Genomic DNA, 14,959 nt, shown 5'->3' on the forward strand with positions numbered 1-14,959 from the left:
ATTTGAGAAGAGATTCTTAGAATATGGATTGTTCAGGGGATAGGTCAAAAATAAAACTGGGGAAAGAGGTAGATAAAACCCAACTATTCAAAACCCCACATTTTATAGTTGAGGAAACAGTTTTCTGAATTGTCCTCCCGGCTATGCTTCTGACTCTATGAACTCTGTTGCCATGACTCAAGTTTTCTCTGGAACTTTCTTCAGCACCTGGAATCTTTTTACCCTGAAATATTTTTCCATCATGCTGGCTCCCTTCTCCAATTTTCCACTTTGGGCAATGGCCCACCCATCCATTCTTCATTCCTCTCCTGGTTGGTCTTACTTTATAAACTTTGTTACTGTGCTCCTGGCTCAGATACTCCTCATTCTCTCCTACCCCACCTTTTCAGTTCCTTTTCATTGTCTTTCTCTATTAGAATGTAAGTTCCTTGTCTTTCTTTTTGTCAGTGCCTGACACATAGTAAGGGCTTAATAAATGTTCTTGTTGTTGTCTTGTTGACTGCCTAACGAGGTCATTCATGTAGTTAAGTAAAAGAACCAGGATTTAAACCTATGTAATCTGTCTTCCTATCTAATATTCTTTCCACTATTCCACATTGCCTCAAGGCCCTCTAGGGTCTCAAATTAAAGTTAAAAATCTTAACTTTCTTACATAGATAATGGGGAGCCATTGAAGATTTCTGAGCAGGGAAGTAACATGATCAAAGCAGGTATTTTAGAAAAATTAATTAAATGGAAAACATACAGACTAGTTAGACCTTTGTTATAATTATATTATATAAATATACTATATACCAGAGATAGAAAAGAGGAGACGAAAGAAAGAGAGAGACATTGGAAAGGAAAAGTTGAATGGACTTGATGACTGGTTGGATATGAGGAAGAACAAAGGCAGGAGAAGACCAAATTTTAAACTTATAGTTTTCCATTTCAGGGATTGTCATTTTGAGTCAAAAACTGACAGTAAAGAGGAAAGTAAATGCTTACTATGTGCTGAGCACTGGAGATAAAAGTGAAAAGAATAAAACATGCCTTACTTATGAGAAACTAAGGAAGACTACTAATATTATAAATATATTAATAAATGAATACTTTGAGTAAATAATTTTTAAAAATAAATATACTAAATAAAATATTTTAATCTCTACAAAAACAAAAGGAAAAACTCATATCTCAAAATAGACTTGCAATATGTTGGGACTAAAAAAACATGGGCCATCATGCAGAACTAGAAGATGAAATAAAAGTGGGAAAGAATGAACACAAGGAATAGTAGAAACAAAGAAAGACCAGGCAGCTACCCAAGCCAAAATTACAGTTCTGCATCATATACTTTTAATTATTCCTAAGACAGGTTTGTATTTTAGACATCCTTCTTTCTCCCTCCCATCCAAGTATGAGTAAATGTTGGATATTTGCCATTTGTCAAGTATGGGCTTCAAAGAAAACAAAGGAAGTGACATTAACATTTGACAGATGGTGATCCATACAATTTACGCTGTTTTTTTCTCTGGGAAAACCACACACGGATTGCCCTGATCACACTTTTGTCTGACCAAACACTGAGATGTGGCTTTTGTCCCAATGAAAACTCAGCACTCACCAGAGCAGTTGTCTGTCATATTTTAAATGGACCTTTCAGACATCTCCCAGACTTTTTCCTATTCCTTTGCACAAGAAAAAAAGAAAGAAATTGTAGCCTGAGTGTGAAGAATGAGAAGCTTAAAAGCCTCCTCTCTGGATCACGAACAGTGTATAAGCGGATAAATGCAAAAGCTTGTTGTGAGTTGTATACCTCACACCGCTGCTGTAAGAGGTATTGTGGAGAAATCCAAAGCTCCAAGACAAGTGTGTTATTAACAGCTGTGGTGTGAATAAAAGAATGTCAGCACTCCAATCTACTGCACTAGTGTCCTGAGATAAGAGCCAATTAGCTGAGAATTGCTTCACAGTTACTGTTGACTTACTCTGCCAAACACATCATATAATGGCTTGTTTTCTTTTAGTTTTAATGAAATAGTCTGAGGAAGCTAACGTTGCTGAACAAATTTTCTGGAAAGAGTTACTGAGGACCTATAAAAGCTAAAATGATCTGATTTTGTGTTAATCCCAGGGCTCTGTCCTGGACTCTTTTCTCCTGTCTTTTTTCATCTCTCCGACCTCTGATCTCATCAGGTCCTGTGTATTTAATTTTCAACTCTACCCAGAAGATTCCCAGATCCAAGTGACTTTCTTTGGTCTCTCTTCTGAACTCTAACTCTATTTATCAAATGTTTACTGGACATTTTCAACCTGTATTCTATAAATATTTCAAACTCCCTCTGCCACTTATAATTTCCCTAGTACAAATTCAATCATTCACCAAGCTTCAGTGTCTTTTCCTCTCTATATCCAATCAGTTTTCAAGTCTTAATCATCCTTCTTTTGTACTGGGTCTCACTTCACTATCCTACTTTTCAGTCACAAGCCTGATTATGCTCTTTATATCATCTCTCACTTGTAATAGTCTTCTAAAAGGTCTCCCTGATTTTAATCTCTCTCATAACCTTACACAGTTGCTAAAGTGATAGTCTTAAATCATAGGTATATCTACATCATTTCTCAGATTAGCAAACTTCAGGGTACAAATTGCTTCTAATAGCAAATAAAAAAAATTTAGCAAAAAACCTCCCTTCATTTGGCATTTAAAGCCCTTAACAATCTAGCTCCAATCTATCTGTCCAAACTTCATACATATCATTCCTCATGCATTCTATATTCCAGCCAAACTTGTATTCTTACTGCTTCTCCCACATAACATGCCCTTTCTTATTTTTATTTCAGGGCTCAGCTGTTTCCTAGTCCTAGGCTAGCATATGCTTCTTCTTCATCTTTGCCCCTTAGCATCACTATATTCCTTGAAAACTTGACTCAAGGGGCACCTCCACATAGAATTCCCTTTCTGATTACTCCAAATGCAGTGCTGCTGCCTCTACCAAAATTACTTTGCATTTCTTTGGTGTGATTTTAAAATTTATAAACATACAACATGAACAGTTTCTTTTGATAAAATATAAGCTCCTACAGTCAAGGACGCTTATTTTTGTTTTTGTATCTCCCAAGCCCTATCACAATGCCTCTCCCATGAGAGAGGATTAATAAATGTTGGTTAAATTGAATGGTAGTCTCCAAATAAGAATACATTCTGCCTTTTGGAAATGTGGGGATTTCCATGAGAAATTTGCCATCAATATCTTCCAACTGTTGATAAAATCCATAATAAAATGCTTTTAAGAATAGTAAGTTGTACATAGATGTGCAGTTTCATGTGCAATCGTCTTTTTTTATTGTACAATGTTGCAGAAATGCTTGTTTTATTTTATAGACGAAAATAAAATAAATTAAAAAAAATGTTGTAAGAATAATTTTTATTTTTTCTTCCCTTCCTTCTGACTCAAATATTTTCTATCTGGTATTCCTTCCTCAAAGGTCATGAAATCTGAGACTAAAACTATCTGGACACAAAGTGTTATATACTTCTTCCTGAATAAGACATGTCCTTCCATTAATAAATTTAACTTATGAATACCACCTTACCAAAGATTCATGAAACTTAGAGGTTTCTTTCTCTTAAGATTTTGTGTTCATTTTTTTCAATAATTTCTATTCCCGTCATGTGCCTTCTTGGACATTTCCATTACTATTATTTTGTCTTCCATACTTCCTGGAATGTATCCCCTTCTTCACTCCTGTCTCTTAGAATCATTAGCTCTCTATGGCATCTGGTTTACTCATCGTGTCTAGGGACTCATCTTTATCTGGATGAATTTTCATTTTATTAAAGTCCTCCTTCAGCAAGTTTCCAAGTAAAGATATTATTCATTGGCACTATAATGTGTCATGTCCCATGTGCACTCTGTCTCTGGCTAAGAACTCACCAGTATTGAATTTTGTAAATTAGTTCAGAAAGGCAAACTATTCTTTGACATGATCTTCTTAGCCTGCTGTTTATTGCCCATATCGTTCTGATATAATCATCTTCCATTGGAAGTAGTGATAAAAGCAATATTCACATCTCCAAGCCCTTCACCCAAGGCTTCATAATCTCTATGAGTCTTTCTAGGCTCTTCTGGTTTTAACATAAATCAATGGCGAAAGTGATCATATTTGAAAAATTTGGGGGAGGTTCTCTATAGGTAACAAGGTACTTGATTTGGGGTCATGAGACCTTTGCTATTTGACATCTTTGTGAACTTGGAATGAAATCATTCTCTCTTGGAATGACTTGGAAAATACTGTAATAACTCTGGGCCTTGGATTCTTCATCTGTGAAAGGGAGGAAGTTGGACTCTTTCTGGTTTGTAAATAAATAAATCTATGTACATAGCCATATGTGTTCCAATCAATCTAATTGATAAAAGTCAAATCAAATTGCTCATTCAAAATTTCTTAAGAATGTATTATGTGTCAAACACTGTGTTAGGTCCTGGGAATATAAAGGTAAAAATAAACAGTATCTATCATCAAGAAGCTTATATTCCATTGAGGGGAACCACATAGAATGTATAAAAACCAAATATAAATCATGTGAGGCTCTAGCAACTGAGACAATCAAGAAAGGCTTTATGGAAGAGGTATCATTTGGGCTGACATCTGAAGAAAGCCAGTGATTCCAAAAAGCAGAGGTGAAGAGAAAGAACATTCCAAGAATGGGTAACAGAGTTAAGGAAATAAGAGACAGATAAACAGCAACTATGTCAGATTAGCTAGACTATCACGTGTATAAAAGAGACTAATCTGTAATACTCTTGAAAAGATAGAAACCAGATAGACATGCTTGTATTGGGTCACAGAGGTATTAAGGAACCGCTGAAGCTTCTTGGACTATACATGATTGGATTTGTTCTTTAGAAATATCAATTTAGCAATAATGCAAAGAGGGATTAAAGAGATTAGAGTCCAAAAGAGTAATTAGGAGATTATTGTGATAGGTCATACAAGGAGAGAAAAGTGTGAGATATGGTGAGCAGTTGGACTTAGGAAGGCAAGAAACTGATTGAATATTAGGGAGAATCGAAAGTAAAGGCTGATGCTTTCAATCTGGCTTTACTAAAGTCCCTTAAACTTTTTCAGATTTAGTTTTATCATCTGCATTATGATAGTATTTGAATTTTTGTTGTTGTTCAGCTGTTTTATCATGCCCAAACCTTTGTGGTCCCATTTGAGGTTTTCTTCATGAAGACACTAGAGTGGTTTTTCCTTCTCCAACTCATTTTACAGATAAGGAAACTGTGGCAAACAGGTTAGTACCAAATTTATTGCTAAATTTGAACTCAGATCTTCCTATCTCTATCCAGTGCTCTATTCACTGGGCCACTTAGCTGCCAAAATTGCAGCTCTAAATTTATGATCTCCCAATCCTTTTGCATTTTTCTTCCATCATAAACATTAATTCAAATGGCATAACATAATTCTTAAATATTAATCTTTGCTAGGTGACGAATGTTTTCAGTCACAGAAACTTATTAAAGCAAAAAAAAAAATCTATAACCTGTCTTAGAAGAGGGGGTACCTCAATTATGGAATAAAAATTCTTGAGTATGAATCCTCCACTTTTTTTGATTCTTCAATGAAATGTAAACTATTACCTTGAATTCTCAAAAGTTATGCAAATGGCTTTCAAACTCTGAGAGATTCTACAAAAATGAATGGTAACTAATAATGCTGTTTTCTAAGAGTCAGTCTAGCTAAATTTAAAGAATTTCAGCCCTGTAAGGTTGGCCATTGGATGATGAATTTTTTAATGAATAACAATTCATGAAGAATATCAAATAAAGGCTTTCATGGAAGTTCCTACCTTCAATAAAAACATGGATACCAGAAGTATTAAAATAACAAGCATAATTATTGATTGATCCTGGAAGAAGTATAGATATCATTCAATCCCTGTAAGTCTTTCAACTTCTACGTCCACTAAAAATAAAATCCTTGGTTCTTTGGGGATTCCTCTGGCATTTTCTGCTATTAAAAGCCTACTATGGACCTGATCTGATATGTTGTATTGATTCCAATATGTATGTATATAATAGTATAACTAGATCAAGACTGATTTATCACCAAACCTAAAAAAAAAAAAAATCAAATGAATGCTTTGCCAATGTGGGAATCAATAGCACAGCTTCAAAGAATCACAGAATTTAAAAGGTCATCTAGTGCTAGAGCACAACCCATACCTGAACAAGTATCCCCATACATCATATGTGGTACTTTGGTTTTGGATTGAAGACCTCTGGTGAAGGGAAACTTCCAAGGCAACACAACCCATCCCACTTCTGAATAATTCTACTTGTTAGGAAGATTTTTGCTATGTTTTCTTATTCCATCGGAGACTTGAGAGTTTAGTAGACAGATCTAGATACATTCAGCAATCACCTAATTTTAAATAATGCAGGAAAGACAGCATATCAAGCAAGTCTCCTACCCACAGCAGATACAAACAGTGGCTCTCACCTGTTGCCATTCGTCAGGGTACCAGGCTGGTGGGCAGTTGAAACGGTTGCAAGCTTGTACGACAATGGGCTTGGGCTTATGGCATAGCTCATCTGCCAATACCACTGTCTCGTTCATCTCTCTGGAAAGTAGGTGGGAGCAGAAAACATCCCGGGTCTGGAGGCCGACTCCACAGGTTAAACTACATTGACTCCACTTGCCAATCTCCCACCTAAGGAGAGATCAGAGAAAGAGGAAGCCTGAATGTTCTGTGCAGAGGTTTCACAAACGTGTCTTCACCGGACTGCGTGTCTGTTAAAGAATAAAATTCGCAACTATGAACTTATGCAAATTGGGCAAGAATGGAACTGGCCTCCCAATCAAATTCCCTCCTCTTACCACCCTAGCCTTTCCTAATATTTGAATCTTAACAGATGATAATAGCAGTCATGCATTCTGACTTCAAAACCCTGAATAATTATCACAATCATCCCCATTTTTGTTAAGAAAGACACAAACTACCTCTTCTGTGATGATGAAATGGATTCAATTTCAGGGTATGGGCACACAGGGGCACCTAGTGTTGAATACCAGATCAGGAACCCCTCCTGCTCTCCAGCTTCTTGTCTCAGGAAGATAAAAAAAAATCTGTGCTTTTTTTGCTTCAAAGTAAAAAGTTGTTGGCTCCAAATCTCTTCAAAAAAAATTCTTTTGTGGCCCAGAATTGTAGCTCTGTCTTATGTAAAAATATCATCACTACCTGGTACTGGATAATGTAACTGAAATGAAGTCTGCTAAATACATTAGTTCTTTGAGAGGGGAAATAAGTGAAGAGAAGGAGAGTCTTATTATCTGAAAAGGCCAGTCAAGCTGAGAACCTAAATGTGTTTGTTTCAAATAGCTGTGGCTTGAGGAAGCCAGCTAAGGTGAAATGAAAGAAAAACAAAACAAAAACCATTCTGTTTTTTTCCTCTTGATCTGACTTCAGAAATGAAAATGATAAAGATGAAACTCAGCTTCAAGGCTCAGTTCTGGAGAAATCCATTTTCTTCAATAATTTTTCAGTTATATCCAACTCTGTGTGACACCACTTAGGGTTTAGAGATGTTATAGTGTTTTGCCATTTCTTTTTCCAGTTCATTTTACAGATGAAACTGAGGCAAATTGGGTTAAGTAATTTGCCAGGATTATACAACTAAGAAGTGTCTGAAGCCAGATTTGAACTCAGGAAGATGAGTCTTCTTGACTCTAAGCCCAGCACTCTATCTATAGAGCTACCCAACTGCCCCCCAGTTTAGATTTGAGATTTTCAGAACCTTGGCTACTTACTACCTGGTTTTGAAAAATCGAAAACCCCAGAACTTGGTCTAGAAGATCATGGCAGATGTAAGAGCAGAAATATCAATGACCCTATATTGGCTGTGGTTTCTCATCCTGCTGTTCATGGCCGGTTTGAAAAGAGTTTTATGCAATCTCTGGCTTTCAGAGGTTTTTCATTAGCCATATACATTTTCCTATCCTCATTTACCAAAGTTGTGGGCATCCTACCCTAATCCCTCCCTGTTGCTTCTGGCTTACCTAGGTTACCAAGAACATATGCATTACTTAGGAATATAACTTTTTGGGAGATATGTGACAATCTTTAATATAAAAACTTGATCTAAGGAAACAATTTTATATTGTTTTTTATTTTATTGTGAGTTTTAAGTCTCTAAGAGTAAAAATGAAACTTTTTTTTTGTTTTCCAAGGGAGGAAATTTTGTGGGTGAGGGGAGTAGGGTTCCTAGGAGTCTCCCAAATAATACTACCATAGCTACTTCTTCCTTCACCAATTTCTAGTTTCTGATATTACTCATCTTTACCTATTGTCTTCTGTATCTCTGTTTGGCTAACATCTTGATTCCAATGAGACCCTTACTTACCATTGCCCTGCCAGTGTCATGATGGAAAAAGCAATCTGAATCAGCAATCAGGAGAATTTTATCTTTGCTACTTTCTCTACATGTGACCTCTGCCAATTCTTTCCCCCTATCTAAGGTCTAGCTTCCTTATGACTAAGATGAGGCAACTGAGCTTTAAGCCTCCTCCCAGCTCCAAATTCTATAATCTTAAAACCAGCTTCCCAATTGCTGCTTCCTACCAACACAATCTGACCATTGAATCTGTTGAAAATGCTTGCTCTTGTTGTTTTTGTAAAGAAGCTGGGTCACTTGGCAGCCCATTAAGCAAAGTCAGAATGTGGTCTCTGAGAATTTCTCTGGGGATGAGTCCCTGGATTTCCTATAAAGACCCTGATCAGAGTTAGCATGGGCACCAAGTACCTTCAGCAGCTGACACATCTCAGTGGGACATGTCTGAGTTAGGTGTACAAAAGTAGGAATTTTAGCCCTTCTGGGACAGATCTCTTTGGATGCAGGGCTCATTATGTGAGCTGCCAAATTTTTTTGCCTTCAGAGAGACCATAGCCTCCAGAAACTCATCACTTGTTATTGATATAAATGACTATTATTTCTATTGGCGGGTCACAGCTTAACAGCTCTTACATCTCAAGAACTTTTCCTTGCCCTTGGCTCCTGGGTGAGAATAAAAGCCCATTTCTTTATCCAAAAAAAATTTTAAATGGTATTTTTGTTTGGAAGAAAAAAACACACCACCACGAACATACATTTCTTGGTTCCTATTGAGGTTTTCCTTTTCTGAGTCAAGTCAGCATGAAACATTGGCTTGTATACAGCCTTCTCTTACTGTTATTGCCTAGTAGCCTTTGATTGTTTTGAAAATGCTTATAGGTCATTTGTTTTCATTGAAATTCTTCTAAGTTTAGAAAGCAGGTAACAAGTCAGGCAACATTTTTCTGAGACTATCCAGAGTAGGTTATAGAACATAAAAAGGAAATCAAAGATGGGTTCTTGTCTAAGAACCCTGATAAAGTAACATGTTAACCAGTGTGACTTTAAATAGGGCAGAACACAGAAAAAAGAAGGGGATAAAAAGAGCAGAGTGCGATGGCACTATTAAAGGAAGGAGTCCTCAAGTGAGGAAATTCTGAGCAAGGATTTGAAAGAGGATTGGTTGGATTAACTGAAGTAGATAATTGGTGACTCCTCTGAGTCTATCATTTATTTAAAATACAATGTGCTCAGTGATGAATGAGGCACTGTGGGAGATATAAAAGTATAAGCTGTGGTTTCTGCCCACCAGGAGCTTACAATCTCTTTGAGAAGACAAAACCCATAAAATGTTATTATCACAAAAATAGAATTTTCGGGCCTAAATATCATCTTGTCTGACTCAGTGTAGAAATTCAGAAAGAGGAGACCTCTAATTAATAGGTAAACTGTATGTTAGCAGACTAAGTGTACCAGCAATTCAGGGGATAGTAAATAAGTAAAGACTGCTATGGAAAGAAAAAGCTTATTGCATGAGATGGGTATTAAGGGGAACTCCAAAGAAAGGGTAGTATTTCTATAATTGGAGGAGAGAGTGGAAGGGAACACAGATTTCCCTTTCATTAAAAAAATCAAATTTACAAATATGGAATAAAAATGGCATAGCTAGACATTCTGACAAAAACAGATCTGAGGGTTTTAGTGAACTCGAAAGCTTTCTTTGAGTCAACAGTATAGATGATGATCTCAGACTTCATTAAAACAATATTTGGAAAAAGAAGGCAGAGTTAGAAGATTATCGAATCTTCTCATTTTTATAGTTGAGGCAACTGAGACTCACAGAGGTTTAATCGAGTGTCCAGTGCCATAGAGGGAGAAGCCAAAGTGAGATTTAAACTCAGTTCTCTGACTCCAAAGCCATTGCATTTTCAACCTATTTTCAACATTCTACTTTGGTGCCATCACATCTGGAATACTGTACATTATTACACTTTAGGAGGAATACAGAGAAGTGGGAGATGATCCAGAAGTGGTTAGCCAGGATGGAGTGAGGCTTGTAAGTCATTCCATAAAAAGGATTCATTGAAGGAACTGAGGAGCCTCAACTAGGAGAAATGAAATGTTAGGAGGGACAATGATAGCTTTTGTCAAGTATTTAATGTAAACAATCCTGACAGGGAAAGGATTCAGCTCTCATCTCTAGATCGTGGAATGAGGAGCAGAAGTTTCAGGGGAGAGTCAGGCTTGATGAAAGATGAGAGTAGTACCAAAGTGGAAAGACTTCTAACTAGAGGCTGGGTGACCACTTGGTAGGAGGGTTGGAGAAGAGATGCATATTCAGGGACCTTGGGCTTGATGAACTCTGGGTCTCCTGCAGCTAGATTTCATATTTTAGATTCCCCAAGGTTAGGGATGGACAAGGAAATGGTGAAGAGATCAGTCTGACAACAGCAGAGGGTTCAAAGTAGGGAGCAGCAAGAGAAAATGAGGAGAGAAGTCCCTAGAGGGAAATCAGCAGCCAGATCTTCTTATAGCCCACCAAACTATTTCCAAGAACAGATTAGAAGGTCCCTAAAGTTTAAAGGTGGAGATCAAAGAAAAAGAAAGAAAATAAAAATACAGAATGATTGTTAATTATTTTTTTAAAGACAAAAATCACAAAGAGTGAAAGTAGTACATAATGCCATGGGAAACAAGCTGAAATTATACATATATATATATGTGTGTGTGTGTGTGTGTGTGTGTGTGTGTGTGTATATATATATAAAGTATGTATGCATATATAATAGCTCAATTATCAGTAGAAAAATGACTTTTAAAAAATTCTCTGATATCTACATAGTTTTTTGGCCTTATTAGGGAGGTTAAAGATGTATCACATATAGCAAGAGTTTGATTTCTGATGGGAAGGCGGAAGATTAAAATGAAAATAAACTAAGAGATTTTAAGCTGGAGAGGATTCTAGCCATGAACATGTCCAGCTTGCTAGTGTTATAAGTTGAGGAAACTGAAGCAAAGTTTAAATGGCTTGCCTAGGGTCACACAGCTAATTGAGGCAGGACTTGAACCCAGGTTTTCATGACTCCAGCACTGTTTCTAGCATACCACTTATGTATCTTATCTTTTAAATTATTTTTATGTAGAAGAGGTCACAATCCTTGCAGATGATAACCTTTTTGTGCTGCTGGGTTTTTGACTCTACCTTGAAAGGACTGCTAGGTGACAATGTGGATAGTGTCAGTGGCTTGGAGTGAGGAAGACCCAAATTCAAATTTAGCTGTGTGATCCTGGGCAAGTCACTTTATGCTGAATCTTGATCTGTAAAATGGGCTGGAGAAAGAAATGACAAAGCACTCAAGTCTCTCTGCCAAGAAGACCCCAAATGGGATCATGAAGAGTCAGTTGTGACTGAAAAACAAATAAATAACAAATGCTTTAAAAACACAGTTATTTTTTAGTTAGTTCACATTCTTTCTGTTTCTTTAATACCATATTTTTCTTCTATTCTAAAAACAATTCATGGGGAACCCCACGTTTGTGAAGAATATCAGAAAAGTAATGAATTTATATACCTGATGCAAACTCTAGCTGGTCAAACTTGTGAAGTGGGTGGACCCAATCCCTTCTGTGGAAATTATTCTAATTTTTGATGCCCCATATTAGGCATCCAGTGCATTTAAGAATTAGGAAGACCTAAGTTCAAATGTGACCTCAGAGGAGAACTAGCTAAATGACTCTGAGCAAGTCCCTTCATCATTATCTGCCTCAGTTTCCTAATCTGTAAAATATAAAAAATAATGGCACCTACTTCCTAGAATTATTGGGTTAATAAAATGAAATAATATTTGCAAAGTACTATGTAAAGATTAGCTATCACCATCAGCATCATGATTAATACTCACTCCTGGCTGAGTAAGGCTCCAACTACGCCATTTCCATTGAGATAGTCATATGATGTTTGTTAGTTTGGTTATTGATATCGCCAATTATGCTAATAGTTTCCCTAACATTGAACCAATCCTGCATTCCTGATATAAATTCTACTTGGTCATGGTGTATTATCCTGGTGATAACTTGCTTTAATCTCTTTGCTAATATTTTATTTAAGATTTTTGCATCAATATTCATGAGGGAAATTGGTTTATAAATTTCTTTCTGTTTTGCCCCTACCTGGTTTAGGTATTAGCACCATGTCTGTGTTATAAAAAGAATTTGATAGAATTCCTTCTTGACTAGGCCATTTCCATTGCCTCTAGGAGGCATATACGCTCCTGTTCTCTTACTTTCCAAACTGACCCAAGCAAAACTGTCCACTCCTCTGTCTCATTCCATCAGACCTTGGCTCTCTGGATGACAATGGATTAAAATATAGACTAGATTGTTTTGTGACTGAGACATTCTATCTATAATTCTGCTTAGAAGTAGGGTTATAGGCTAGACAATCTTTGCTTCTACATTTGGAATTGCATAATTCTGTGTGAAGCTGCAGAATCATTTCAGTATGGAGGAGGAAGAAACAGATTTACAAACTTATGGAGAATAAAGAAACTTTTCTTCTGGTTGCTTTTGAATAAATCCTTTAGGATTAGGGTAGTAGAAAGAGCTCTGAATTTTATGTACTGTACTATGAATATCAGCTCTACTACTTATTAGTTGAAGTCTCAGTTTTATCTTCTGTAAAATGGGGGTAATGATATACTAACCCATCTCACAGACTTTAACTTTAAAATGCAATAGAAGTATGTATTATTATTATTGATATTCTTATATCTCAATCTTCTTCCTCTTAGTTATTGAAAGACTTAGGATATTCAGCCTTCAAGAACCTGAAATGCCCTTTCCAGTCTTGCTCTGACTTTTTTTTTTTTCTAAATGATTTCCCACTATTCTGTTATAAAAAAAAACCCTATTCTCAATTTGAGCTGCCTAACTATTTGTTCCTACAATACATCTTACTCATTTCCTCCTTTGGTATCTGGTATCTGGTATCCACCCAAAATGTGATCTCCTGACTTTCTGTCTCTTTGAAGACTCCCTACCATTCAAGAAAGAACCCATTCAAATACTACTTCCTTCACAGAGCTTTCTGAGGCCATTCTACACCTCATATGGTGTCCTCTGAGTCTCTCTTTCACTTAAAAGCCTATGGACTTCACTTAAGTCTTAATCCTTCATATTTTCGTGGAGTGGGTGCCCTCAAACTGCTTCTATCTCAATCCTTGTTCTTCCATCCATCTCTCTAATGACAAGAAGCTGCAACATTCCTTGCTGAACTCAATACAATGTAAGAACTCTTTTTCCTTCAGAATTCTCTTGAGTAGTTTCAAATCTGCTGGTTTCTACTGAGAACAGAAACCTAACAGCCTAGGAATTTATTTTCAACAGTCTTCTTTTTCATTTAGAAGACATGAACTTTGGAGGAGAAATGTCATCATTCATGTCAGTTCTTAAATCCCCAATTCCAGGCCCTCCTTCATGATCTCTTTCCTTCCATCACCACAGACATTCTGGCTCTCACCATATTCAACAGGGTTTGTAATTCTGTGCAAATTTATATCTGCCTGCATGCCTGGGACTGGGAGTAAAAAAAAAAATCAGGCAGAAGGCTTGAAAACCAGGAACAGCCCCATTGCCTCTTTCTCTTCTGGTCTGCATTAATTTTTTTGTCTGTCTTTGGATGCTTCTAGGGAAGCCTGAGTTTCTGTTCCCCTACTTTCTAGGCATAAAGATTTAAGCTTATTAAATTTCTAGGCTCCGATGATTTTGATCTCTCCCAAAAAAATTCTCTCAGAAGAGAAAGGAGGAATGGACAACAGATTATTACAAGTATCAATCAGGTCCCTCCAGTTCATTTTGCATGAAGTTATAAAATTGGTATTTCTCAAGTGCATGTGCCCAGCACATAGGGAGTGCTTCATAAATATTTACTGATTGTCTGACTGAGCCAATTTTCTGCTTAAGAACCTGTAGCTTCTTAGCTCTAGGATAAAAATCACAAGCTCCCACATTTGTCACTTAAAGCCCTTTATGATCTGAATGTAGATGATCTTTACAGGGTGAGCTCACATTCCTACTTCTGTGTTCCATCTAAACTGGTCTGCTTTCACACATACAAAACAGCATTGTGTGCCTTGAGACTGACTGTCAGATGTGTTCAGTTTGCTGTTCTTCTTCACCTCTACCAAGAGGAATTCCTATATTCTTTCAAAGAATGATTTAATTAAAAATTCTTTTTTTTTTTTTTTTTTTTTTAGTTTTTTTGATTTTTTTGAGGCAATGAGGGTCTTGCCCATGGTCACACAGCTAGTTAGTGTCTGAGGTCAAATTTGAACTCAGACCTCTTCCTAATTCAAGAAATGGTACTCTATCCATTGCACCATTTAGCTGGCCCTGCAGGAAGCCTTAACAATTTCATCATGTACTAGAGTTTTTTATTTCCCTACCCCAAATAATAATAATAACAATAGCAGCTAATAATTACATAGCACCCATTATGTGCCTGGCACTATACTAAGTATTTTACAATTATTATCTTACTTGATCCTCATTTTACAGATTAGGAAACTGAGGCAAACAGAGGTTAAATCACTTGCTCACAGTCA

At 36.6% G+C, this 14,959-nt stretch overlaps 1 protein-coding gene across 2 annotated transcripts in view; it reads right to left on the reverse strand.

Annotated features, from left to right (window-relative positions):
- Positions 1-14,959, reverse strand: part of ADAMTSL1 (ADAMTS like 1) — a 1,023,200-nt gene that overhangs the window by 96,727 nt on the left and 911,514 nt on the right. For both annotated transcript variants that reach the window (XM_031961469.1, XM_023497962.2), the window contains one exon: positions 6,490-6,700. In XM_031961469.1, the coding sequence (XP_031817329.1) occupies positions 6,490-6,700 (211 nt within the window). The remainder of the gene's footprint in view (positions 1-6,489; positions 6,701-14,959) is intronic.

The sequence above is a fragment of the Sarcophilus harrisii genome, chromosome 1 (assembly GCF_902635505.1).
Source record: "Sarcophilus harrisii chromosome 1, mSarHar1.11, whole genome shotgun sequence".
Lineage (NCBI taxonomy): Eukaryota > Metazoa > Chordata > Mammalia > Dasyuromorphia > Dasyuridae > Sarcophilus > Sarcophilus harrisii.